At 39.8% G+C, this 12,532-nt stretch overlaps 1 protein-coding gene across 5 annotated transcripts in view; it reads left to right on the forward strand.

Annotated features, from left to right (window-relative positions):
• Positions 1-12,532, forward strand: part of PDZD8 (PDZ domain containing 8) — a 107,395-nt gene that overhangs the window by 32,806 nt on the left and 62,057 nt on the right. For all 5 annotated transcript variants that reach the window (XR_011382761.1, XR_007911132.2, XR_011382762.1 and 2 more), the window contains exon 3: positions 10,651-10,753. Coding sequence is in view for 1 of the 5 variants with exons in the window: in XM_002718680.5 (XP_002718726.1) it covers positions 10,651-10,753 (103 nt within the window). In the remaining 4 variants the exon portion in view is untranslated. The remainder of the gene's footprint in view (positions 1-10,650; positions 10,754-12,532) is intronic.

Genomic DNA, 12,532 nt, shown 5'->3' on the forward strand with positions numbered 1-12,532 from the left:
TTGAAATTGTTAGAAGAGTTGTACAACCCAAAGCTTTATGCTTTTGAAGGAAGCAGACATGGAAGCAACATAGATTTTTGAGTATAGAGAGCACTGAGTTCACATTCCAGTCTTGTCACCTTCCTGTTTGATTGGGCAAATGTGCCACTGTGCTGAGACTGGAGATCAGAGATAGGTTAACTGAACTATTGTGCTTCCCATATGGCAAGCCTGCAATTCATAGTTTCTATTATCAAGTCTTAATATGCTCATTGTAGTATTATCAAGAAAAGGAAACCTTAAACAAAGCTATGTTCTCTTTTGCATGTTTGATTATGAGAATTGAAATTCAAATTTTGTTAATTGAAAACAGTCTCACTATAAAGGGAGATTTCTTTTTTATATCTGAAATATACCTTTGGATTTCCCAAGCAACAGCTTAGAGGTGGAAAAAGAATTTTGTTTGTAAAAATTGATTCTAAAACTTTGATTTATCAAGTCTTAAGAAAAAGGCAGTCATTCTAAACAATTACCTTTTTTGAGTTGACAAAAGCTGATTTTTTTAACTGCAGATGAACTCAATTGCTGTTTTGTAGTACTGCTATTAATTTCAGTCATATTATTACTTTTTAATTTATAATTCCTCTTCTGTCTTAAAGGATTTGAGGTGTTTTGCAAAGAAGACATACTTACGTATAATTAAACAGAAGATAAATTATACAAAAAACAACTATATAGAAAAAAGATCAGTTTTCTAGTAGTCAAAGTAACAGAAGAAACTTGATGTGTTATTTTGCTCATATCCATTTTTTAAAGAAAATATTTGTTTACTTTTATTTTCTAAATTTTTAAGTTAAAATTATTTATAGTATACAACATGTTTTGTTATGGAATGATTAAATTGAGGGGATTAACATCCATTACATCACATACAGTTAGATCATATTTTCTGGTAAAACTGCATATTTTTCAGGAGAAAATATTCTGCCTCCGGTTTATCGGAGGAATTTGTCATATAGATGTAAGAGACAATGACTGATGTAATAGAAACATTTGAGGGAGCTGATTTTTATCAACAATTTACATTTTTAAAAAGTTAAGATTATAATGAAGGCAGGATTGTAAAGTTTGGCTGTGTGAGAGTGCTGGACTCCACAGCAGTATTGAGGATAGCTGTACTCATTACAAGTAGAAGTGTTACCATAGAACTACAGGGTTCTTGTCTTCGCGCAAGAAAGAATTCAGGCATGAGACAGAGAGTAGTGGAAAGTAAAATAGCAAGGTTTATTAGGGAAGGGACATCCGTAAGAACCGATGGGCACCTCTCCAGACAGAACCTGAGAGAGAGTGCCCAGTCGCTCAGACTGGGGAAGAGCCGGTTTACATGGTTGACTGGAGAGAGTACACCTGGCAAGGCCAGGCGGGTGGCTCAGCATAGAGGCAGAGGGCTGAGCGCGCAGTCTGGTTGAGGCCAGGGGTTTTTAAGTGGATGGGTCTTGCCTCTCCACCTCTGCTCCTCTTGGAACAAAGGACTTCTTGGATGTAAATAGAAAAATTCCTATCTGAGTTTTCCCCTGAAGTTATCAGACAAGGGGAAGCCTGGCTGGCATCGCCCTGGGTTAGAGGAAGGATGGGCAGGACCCCCTGGAGGATCAGGATCCAGAACAGGATATTTGAAATGCAGATATCAGACAGAAGGGGCGGGGACCCCCACCTGGCAGGTTATTGTGTAGAAGGAGCAGGGCAGGATGCAAATACTGGGCTGCCCCTGAAACATAATCGGGATGACTTTGAGATGCGTGTGCTGGACCTAAATGTCTTCTTAGGCCTTTGTCACACACACATAAGCTCATATCTGACTTCCTGCCTAACAGGAGATTCTAATTAAGGTCAGTTTTTCACACACTTTATGCTATTCTAAAACCTTAATTTTCTCAGGAGCTTTTAGGATGTTTTATATTATTGGGTTTGAAAAATACATCTTTAAACATTTTTTCTAATGTTAAATATAACACGAGTATAGTCATAATAGTTGACTTTCTATTCTATTACCAAGAATCCTTCTTTATTCACTCACTCATTTATTATCAGCATGTACTCATGAATTCTTGTTTTTCTCAATGTTTGTAATTCTTTTCTGACCTTAATTATGCGAATACCTAAATTATCTCAGATTTGGCCACTAGAAGCCCTCTCAGGCCAGCTCCTGGGTGCTTGTGACTTGACTTTACTCTTTCTTTTCTTTTTTCAAGACCTAATTACTTTCTGGTACAGCAAGCTCTTACAGGTTGATTTTGAATCTACTCTGCCACAATTCTAGAGTTAGCTATTTTCCCCAAGAGCCCTGGTTAATAGAGAATGGTATAGAAACCAAGTTCTGAGTGTTGGGTATATGCTCCTTCATCTGTTCACAGGCTCCTGCAGTGGACAGAGTTAAGAAATACTTTTCTGTATATATCTGTAGGCAATATACCAGTCACATTCATAATTGAGAAACCAGGAGTTGACCTAACACTCCAGTTCCAATCCATCCTCATGGGATTGTTCTTTGTCTTGGCTTCTCTCCTCTCATTTCTTATTTCATGGCCTCCCACCACATCAGCACTTTTATTCATTTGCTCAATCCTGTAATACATTTCAAATAGTTTTAAACTTTGTCCGTACATGTTAGAAAAGAATGCTTACTACAAGATGTTCAGGAATTTTTTGCAGTTATGTGTCGCTCCCCCTCTTCGTGGAGGAACGACACAGGACCCTGCGCTGTTCTTTCGTCTGCTCGGCCCTCCCTGGGTTTGCTGCTGGTTCTTCCTGGGTTGGCTACTATCCCTTCCACCTCCGTGGAAGGGCAGTTCCCCCTGGCCACATTCCCCACTTCCGCAGGGGAGCGGCACACCGCTGGCCGGCTCTCTCGGGGGCTGCACAGGTGTTCCCTTAGATGTTCCCCTTAGATGTTCCTGGTGCATGCCGTCTCTCTCCTCCTTTATAGTCCTCCTCTGCCAATCCTAACTCGGCTGCCCACACGCCGAGCACGCCGCTCTCCTCCAATCAGGAGCAGCTTCTGCAGCTTGTCAAGTTGGTGAGAGGCAGCTGGGTAGAAGCTGTTTACTTCTCTCCCAGCGCCATATTGTGGGAGAGCAGATGCATAGAATAAGTCTTAATTCCAGTAACTTAGTCTAGTCCGAGCTGCTCCCCACAGTTATGCTCTACCCAGAATGGGGTCATATGGTCAAGGACTATTTACAAATTAGCCCTGCTGGTTTTATACTCTTACCTTTTAATATTTAAAACCCACTTGAATTTTCAAATTGCTGTTGATCAAATTGCACCATTGTTTTCCTGCAACCCTAAAGCTAGGCTCAGGTTGGACAATGTCCTTAGGCTAGAAAACCACAAGCTAATGATTTGTATTCTTTACAGTTGCAGGTTTTTGAGATTAAATATCAAACTCAAAGCAAGTTTTCATTGTAATTGTGTTTTTAAAATTCTTTTTATCTAGTTTTTATAATTGCAGTGTCTGGAAAAGTTTGAGTGACAACTTCATTGCTGTTACACAAAGTAATGGTCACCTGGTGTTGCAGATGTTGATGTTACTGTTTGCTTTTTGTACTTTTATTGGGTATTTAGGGAGACAGAGCTATACCCCTGATGTCCTCCTAGAAACAGAAACACATACTTTTACTTTGGTTTTGTAAGACAAAGAAAAATATTCAACTATATGATTAAATTATTTTTTGCATGACACCATCTGATTTCACATATTAGGTGAAGCAGTTTTGAGGTTAAAGTTTGATAGAAAGGAGAAACAGGCTTTAAATAGCGTTATGTCCATATGGTATGGTGAAATGTTTACTTCTTCAGTAGGGGAGGCTGCTAATATTAAGGAATTTTAAAATTCATTATAAGAGCTGTTTAAGGAATTATAATCACAAAATATTTTTAGTTTGCATTTGTAAAGCTTCTGAGTTTGATTAAATTTGGTTGCTTTTAACATGAGTGGTAACTGGTTTTTAAAAATCTGAAGAAAATGAGGCTAAATAATGTTTGTTTTTTACACAGGTTGTAATTGTATGTGTGTTCTTTTTAATTAAAAAAAAAAGATTTATTTATTTGACAGAGTGATAGAGATGTGGAGAAATAGAGATACCGATCTTTCATCTGGTGGCTCACTCCTCAAATCCACCTCAACAGCCCAGGCTGGGCCATGCTAAAGCCAGGAGCCAGAAACTCCATCTGAATCTCCCACGTGGGTGTCAGGGACTCATGCACTTTGTGTTGTGATCTTCTGCTTTAAATGCTCATTAGCAGTGAACTGGGTTGGGGGCAGAGTAGCAGTGAACTGGGTTGGGGGCAGAGGAGCCGAGACTCAAACAGGCACTCAGATGTGGGATGTGATTCTTTTTTTTTTTTTTTTTGACAGGCAGAGTGGACAGTGAGAGAGAGAGACAGAGAGAGAAAGGTCTTCCTTTGCCGTTGGTTCACCCTCCAATGGCCGCCGCTGCAGCCGGCGCACCGCGCTGATCCTGGCAGGAGCCAGGAGCCAGGTGCTTTTCCTGGTCTCCCATGGGGTGCAGGGCCCAAGCACCTGGGCCATCCTCCACTGCACTCCCTGGCCATAGCAGAGAGCTGGCCTGGAAGAGGGGCAACCGGGACAGAATCCGGCGCCCCAACCGGGACTAGAACCCGGTGTGCCGGCGCCGCAAGGTGGAGGATTAGCCTATTGAGCCACGGCGCCGGCTCGGGATGTGATTCTACATCACATATTAGAGCATCTGGATTCCAGTCCTTGCTCTGTTCCCAATTCCAGCTTCTGGCTCATGCATACTCTGGGGTGCAGCAAATGATGGCTCAAGTATCTGGCTCCCTGTTACCCACATGGGAGACTTAGACTAAGTTCCAGGTTTCTGGCTTCAAAGACCTGGTCCAACTTTAGTTGTTGAGGGCATTTGGAGGAGGGAACCACTGAAAGAAAGATATGTCACTCTGCCTTTCAAAAGAGTGAATGAAATAATTTTGTGAAAAGATTCTCCAAAAAAAGTATTAATTTCAGTCCCTGCCCTCCAGAAACTTAAAATGTAGTTAGGAGTAACAGACTATTAAAAAAAAAAAAAAAAAGCCTTAAAAAATACCTGTACAAATCAACTCTGTAAGGCTGTCTGAACTGAATTGACAAATAATATGTACTATAGAAACTTGGTACATGGAAAAGGTATTTTTGAGTTCACATTGCTGTGAAACACTTCATGAACAGACCAGCAGACAGATGTGTAGTCTATTTTAGGTCATTGGAAAAAGATCAGTAAGATAAAAGTCAGAATTTTAAAGTATTTTCAAGGACCTGTCTGAATGAAGTATAGCTGTCTCATGTGAAAACTCATGGCCAACTTTGCTGGCAAAGAAGATTGTAATCTGTTAATCAAAGGATAGTTATTGAAAATGACACTAAGAGGCTGGCACCACGGTTCACTAGGCTAATCCTCCGCCTGCGGCACTGGCACCCTGGGTTCTAGTCCCGGTCGGGGCACTGGATTCTGTCCCGGTTGCTTCTCTTCCAGTCCAGCTCTCTGCTGTGGCCCGGGAAAGCAGTGGAGGATGGCCCAAGTGCTTGGCCCTGCACCCGCATGGGAGACCAGGAGGAAGCACCTTGCTCCTGGCTTCAGATTGGTGCAGCACGCCGGCTGCAGCACACCAGCCATAGCGCACCAGCCGTAGTGGCTATTTGGAGGGTGAACCAACGGAAGGAAGACCTTTCTCTCTGTCTCTCTCTCTCTCTCACTGTCTAACTCTGCCTGTCAAAAAAAAAAAAAAGCCCTACCCTAATGATTAAAAAAAAAAAAAAGTGACATTAAGAAACACCTGCTTTCAGATTATTATAGAGTGAACTGAGACCATCTGAAGCTCTAGACAAAGAGGTGTTGTAGGTCAAAGGTGAGGAGGTAAGTGCTTGAAGGACATGTATCATCAGTCGGAACAGGAAGGAAAGGCACATGTGATAACTAGCATAGGCTTTAAGTGAATGACTCTGGGATGGGTGTAGGTAGGAGAGGTAGAGCATTTGAGTGTAGCAAAATCATGGTATCATTGACATTGACTTCATCAGCAAACATTATTTCCTAGCTTTTGGAGAATAGATCAAAAGAGCAAGATGGGGCCGGCGCCGAGGCTCAATAGGCTAATCCTCCGCCTTGCGGCGCCGGCACACCAGGTTCTAGTCCCGGTTGGGGCGCCGGATTCTGTCCCGGTTGCCCCTCTTCCAGGCCAGCTCTCTGCTGTGGCCCGGGAGTGCAGTGGAGGATGGCCCAGGTGCTTGGGCCCTGCACCCCATGGGAGACCAGGAGAAGCACCTAGCTCCTGCCATCGGATCAGCGCGGTGCGCCGACCACAGCGCGCCGGCCGCGGCGGCCATTAGAGGGTGAACCAACGGCAAAAGGAAGACCTTTCTCCCTGTCTCTCTCACTATCCACTCTGCCTGTCAAAAAAAAAAAAGAGCAAGATGAAGCTTCTGCCTTCCAGGACTAGTCGAGGAGGTACACCTTGACTATGCCTTATCCAAAATGCTCAAACCAGAAGCACTTTGGACTTTGGAGTATTTTCATATACATAATGAGATATCTTGGGGATGGGACTCAACTGTAAACACTAAATTTATTTATGTGCCTTATATGGGTAGCCTGAAGGTAACTTTATACAGTATTTTAAGTGTACCTGTGTTTTAACTGCAACCCCTCACATGAGATCAGGTGTGAAATTTTCCACTTGTGGCATGATGTCAGTGCTCAGAAAGTTTCAGATCTTGGAGCATTTCACATTTCAGGTTTTTGATTAGAAATGCTATATGAATTTGATTTTATGAATGTAAAGTAGTAGAGCATGATTAGATTTCTCTAGACGTGTTCTGCAACTCAAGTTTAAGGACATAGAGAATGAAAATTGATCCTTTTGCTTAAATATGGAGATTTCTGTTCATCTTAAGCTAAAGCCTGTGTCTTCAAAATTTGTCCCACTGGTACTAGTGTTACCAGTAGGAGTTTTCCTTTCTTGCATTTTCAGAAATTTCCATGTTTTTCACATGTCAAGGTGTTAGTCAAGAAATCAGAAAAGTGGTGTAAAATATTTTGAGAGTTGAAGCTTGACAGTCAACAGAGTCATAATGGTGAAGGAACCTACTAAGATCAAGTCAAAAGTAGGCACAAGAAATACTAGGATTTTTGTCCCAGGATAGACAGATCAAATCTAGAGCTTGTAAGAAACAAATAGTCAGTCTAGAGAGTCTTAAGTGAAGCTCTTGTTATATCTGCTGCTATTAGTGAGTCATTCTTGCAAATAAAATAAATATTAGTAGGTTTATGCACATATTATACTTTATGAAGATCCTAAGAAATAATAATTTTTCTCAAGAAATAAATTTTTGGAGTAAAATAAATTCTTAAATATCTTGATTTATAATAATTAACCAAACATTTATTATATTTTTTAAACTTTTAGTATAACCCATCAAGAAAATTGCTATTTGTAGTTCATTTTTTTCTTTAAGCAATTTTACTGAGATATAATTTACATACTGTACAACTCACCCATTTAAAGTGCATAATTCACTGTTATTTACACATCTATACAACTGTCATCACAATCTAATTTTACAACATTTTCATACCTCTCAAAGAAATCCCATATTTGTTAACAATTTCCATTCTCTTCTGGTTCTCCTTCCTGACCTTAAGTAACCACTTGTAAAAAAAACAAAATGAGGCCGGCGCCGCGGCTCACTAGGCTAATCCTCCGCCTAGCGGCGCCGGCACACCGGGTTCTAGTCCCGGTTGGGGCACCGGATTCTGTCCCGGTTGCCCCTCTTCCAGGCCAGCCCTCTACTGTGGCCAGGGAGTGCAGTGGAGGATGGCCCAGGTGCTTGGGCCCTGCACCCCATGGGAGACCAGGAAAAGCACCTGGCTCCTGGCTCCTGCCATCGGATCAGCGCGGTGCGCTGGCCGCAGCGCGCCGGCCGCGGCGGCCATTGGAGGGTGAACCAACGGCAAAGGAAGACCTTTCTCTCTGTCTCTCTCTCTCACTGTCCACTCTGCCTGTCAAAAAAAAAAAAAAAAAAAAATGACAGCAGTATTAGTTGTATCTGTCTGCTTCTTTAAAATTTCAGTTTGATTATTTGTATTTAATATGAAGGACTCCATTCCAGTCTGTTAGAGCAAGAACTCAGTTCAAAACAATAGCCTCCTTTAATTTTTGTTTAACATACTAATCTATTTTCTGTCTGCATAAATTATCCCATTTCAAACACTTCTTGTAAAGGAAATCATACAATATGTGGCCTTTTGTGATTGACTTTTTTCAGTTAGAAATTTTTCAAGGTTCATCCATATTGTAGTATGTCTTACTACTTTTATTTTACTGCCAGGTAATATTCCATTACACATTTTATTTGCCCCATTGATCACTTGACATTTTGGATGGTTTCCATATTTTACATATGTTACAAATAGTGCTGCTGTCAATGTTCATTTACAAGTTTTTATGGGAATGTATTCATTCATTAATCTTAATTATACACCTAGGAATGAAATTGCTGGCCCATATGTCAAACCTGTGTTAGATAACTGCCAAACAATTTTCCAAACTGACAACAACACTTTTTTATTCCCACCAATAATATACAAGGAATCAGCTTCTCCATATCCTCACCTATCCCTATTAATGTCAGTTTTTGGTTAGAACCATTCCAGTGAGCATGAAGTGCTTACAGTTTGCATTTCCCTGATGACTATTAATGTTGGGTACTTTTTTGTGTGCTTTTTGAGCATCTGCATATCATTAGAGAAGTATCTATTAATTACTTGTACCCAGTTTTCAAGTAGATTGTCTTTTGTTGTTATTTGTAAGAGTTTTTCAAATTTCCTGGGTACTAGGCCCTTATCAGATACATGATTTGCAAACATTTTCTCACACTCTGTGGGCTCTCTTCATTTATGTGATGGTGTCCTTTGAAGTGTAAAAAGTTTTAGTTTCAATTAAGTCCAATCTGTCTATATTTTTAATTCTTGTGGTTTTGGTATCATATCTAGGAAATGGCCACCTAGTCCAAGGTGAGGAAGATTTGCTTTTATACTTTCTTCCAAATTTTAATAGTTTTAGGTCCATGACCCATTTTGAGTTTGTTTATGTTAAGTTTTGTTATTTTAAAGAACATTTGAAAAGTGAGAAATATGGACTAACTTATGTTCAGGGTATAATGTCTGACAACTCTGCGTTCTCATTCCTAAATCCTGAAGATGATTGGTATCTGTGGGTAATTCGGGAACACTGGCTGGTGCACAGCCTTCTCTGCTTGATAGCCAAGGCACTCAGTTTACTCTTTGAACAGAAGGGGGCAGCAAAGCTTTAGTGAGTGAAAGTTCTTATTTTTCTAAATTTAATAAATTATAATTATGAATTCTCTTAATGTATTTGGCCTACCTTCTTTTTGGTTATAAGGCTGTTAAGCGGTAAGTTCAAAATTTCTTTTAAGATTTCTTAAGAGTTATTCAAATTTAGGGTTTTTTCCCCCTTTTTTTGCCGTGAGTTCATTCAGGTTTCTCAGTTGGGAGATATAAACATGATTTCCTTGAGTTCCGCAGAGACAGAGAGAAGCTCTTCCTTTGCCGTTGGTTCACCCTCTAATGGCCGCCGCGGCCGGCGCGCTGTGGTCGGCACTCCGCGCTGATCCGATGGCAGGAGCTAGGTGCTTCTCCTGGTCTCCCATGGGGTGCAGGGCCCAAGCACTTGGGCCATCCTCCACTGCGCTCCCTGGCCACAGCAGAGAGCTGGCCTGGAAGAGGGGCAACTGGGACAGAATCCGGTGCCCCGACTGGGACTAGAACCCGGTGTGCCAGCGCCACAAGGCACAGGATTAGCCTAGTGAGCTGCGGTGCCGGCCATAAATCTTTGTTATAATTTCAGGATTAGGCCTCCAATGTCCTTTTTAGAAATAAATACTAAGTGGTAAAACTGGGTGGTGCCATTATTCCTTGATAATTATTTTCAAGATAATAATATAAACAACAAACATTTCTTGAACATTTACTGATTATAAGACATTATTGCAAAATGCTTTGTGTGTATTATCTTTTTTGACTCTCAGAACTCTCAGAGGTAAGTACTGCTTTTGCCCTGAATTTTCCAATAGAGGAGATAGCTTTAGAGAAGTGAAGTAATTTGTCTAAGGTCACATTAGTCGATGATGTGGATGAGTGGGGGGTGGTAGATGAAGAGTGTGTGTGTGCGCACGCATGTGCATGTGTGTAATTGTATTTTACTTTAATTATTCCAGATGGTATACTATATAAATCACTATGTAGCTTTTTTAAAATTCAGCTGTCTGTTTTGAAGACCTATAACTTGCTACCACATACAGAAATTTGGTCAATTTCTCTTCCTGTTGAGTAGATATTACTATTGGTTTGACTTAGGTGCAGAGAAAGAAACATGTTGTGAGATCTCAACTAATTTTAGCATTACTTCTTTCTTCCACTAGAGGGTATACCAAATGTGTGATTTATTTTTTTTCTTACTAAAACTTTAATAGTAATGGAGTATTGTGTTATTTTTTTGCTTGTTAAATGATCAGAAAGAACATTTTAATGCATATAACTGGAATAATACTCTCCTTGTTTTATTTTTATACCACAGGTTATTCATTTTTGGATCCTATGACAGAGAGGCAAATATTCATTGCACACTTGAGTTGAGCAGTAGTGTTTGGGAAGAAAAACAAAGGAGTTCTATTAAGACGGTAAAATAGATTTACAGCTGTATAAAGTTTATTCTGTAAGCATGCTTATATATTAATATTTCTATATTCCTAGAGTTACTTTTTATTATGTACAAATAATTAGAATATATTTCATTTCTCTTGTTACAATACAATAATGATAACAAATTCATGTGAAACTAGTTTTAGCATTCACTTTGCCTGAATGAGAAGCATAGATAATTTTTCCTTCCAGAACTTTGAAAGTGTTTTAGTACTACACACCTTAACGGGCTTATGAATTCAGAGCATTCATTCATTCAGCAGATATTTTCTGAGTGCTTTGTGCTAGACGCTGTTTTAGATGCTGGGAGAACAAGACAAGAGCCTCTGTGACACTAACATGGGCTAGAAGAGTGTGTATGAAACAGGCTTGGAAGAAAATTAGCATGTTCAGTTAAATTTTAGTTTTAGATAAACAATTTTTTAGTGTAAACTTGTCCCCAACATTACAGGGGGACAAAATGCTCCTAAATACTAATGGACAACTGTATGGCATTGTTATGGATGTTCCTTTGACTTCAAGTGTTCCTAACTTTATGTAGTAACTGTTGGGAACATCTTTACTTAAAAAATTGGCAGTGTGAAAGTTTTTGGAAGAAGTAGAGTAATTTTGATCGGGTGTGGAAGTAAGGAGAAATAAAACTGGCAAGGGAAATGGGCTGACTCATGGAGTATGAATTTATGAAAGTAGTGAGGAGCTGGGGAAGATTTTGAGCGTGGTAATGACAGCATCAAAACAGATTTTAAGCAAGATTTCTTCTTCCTTTGGTGGCTATTCTTGCCCCCGTATTATTTTTTCTTTTTTTTTTTTTTTTTAAATAACAATTTATTTATTTATTTGAAAGGCAGAGTTAGAGAGAGGCAGAGGCAGGGAAAGAGAGAGAAGCCTTCCATCACTGGTTTTCTCCCCAAGTGGTTGCACGTCCAGAGCTAGGCTTATTCAAAGCCAGGAGCCAGGAGCTTCTTCTAGTCTCCCACATGGGTGAAGTAGCCCAAGGACTTGGGCCATCTTCTACTGCTTTTCCAGGCCATAGCAGAGAGCCAGATATGAAGTCAAGACCCAACCAGTACCCATATGGGATGCCAGCACCTCACATGGTGGCTTTACCTGTTGCGCCATAGTGCCAGCCCTCTTTTACATTACATCTCAAGCAATTTAAAACAGCTCCTTAGAGTAATAAAATAACCAGTTTTAGAATTTGTCTTGAAATACATAACTACATGAATAAAACATTGTTTTGTCTGGGTAAATTTTTTTACTTTCCTCTGAATTGGTTATAGCTTGCCATTGCTATTGGCATTTTCACTGCTGTATCATATTTACAAAGATATGAGATTAGACAGTTTTAATATTTTATAACAAAGGTTAGTAAGACTTTAATCTGGACTCATTATTTCAGATCTTAGCATATGTCATAGGCAGTTTTGAAAACATAGTTCTAGATTACTAATTATATCTGTGGAAAATGTCAGCAATAGTAAGTGTGTACAGGCATTAAATTATATATGTCTGAATTTAAACTCTAGGGAGGAAAAGTAGTCTGTTCAATACAGCATAAAACATCAAGAGTATAGGATTGGATAGTTTGGGATATATTTCAAATTTAGATAGAAAATAGAGAATCATTAAAAAGCACGCATACTAAATTATTTGATGAGTTTAAGAAGCTGTCTTTGTGCAGTCTTTAGGTTTCAGTCCATGTTAAACATTCACATTTGTTCACTGACATTATCTACTAGTTGTAATGAATACCCAGA

This window comes from Oryctolagus cuniculus, chromosome 15, assembly GCF_964237555.1.
Source record: "Oryctolagus cuniculus chromosome 15, mOryCun1.1, whole genome shotgun sequence".
NCBI lineage: Eukaryota > Metazoa > Chordata > Mammalia > Lagomorpha > Leporidae > Oryctolagus > Oryctolagus cuniculus.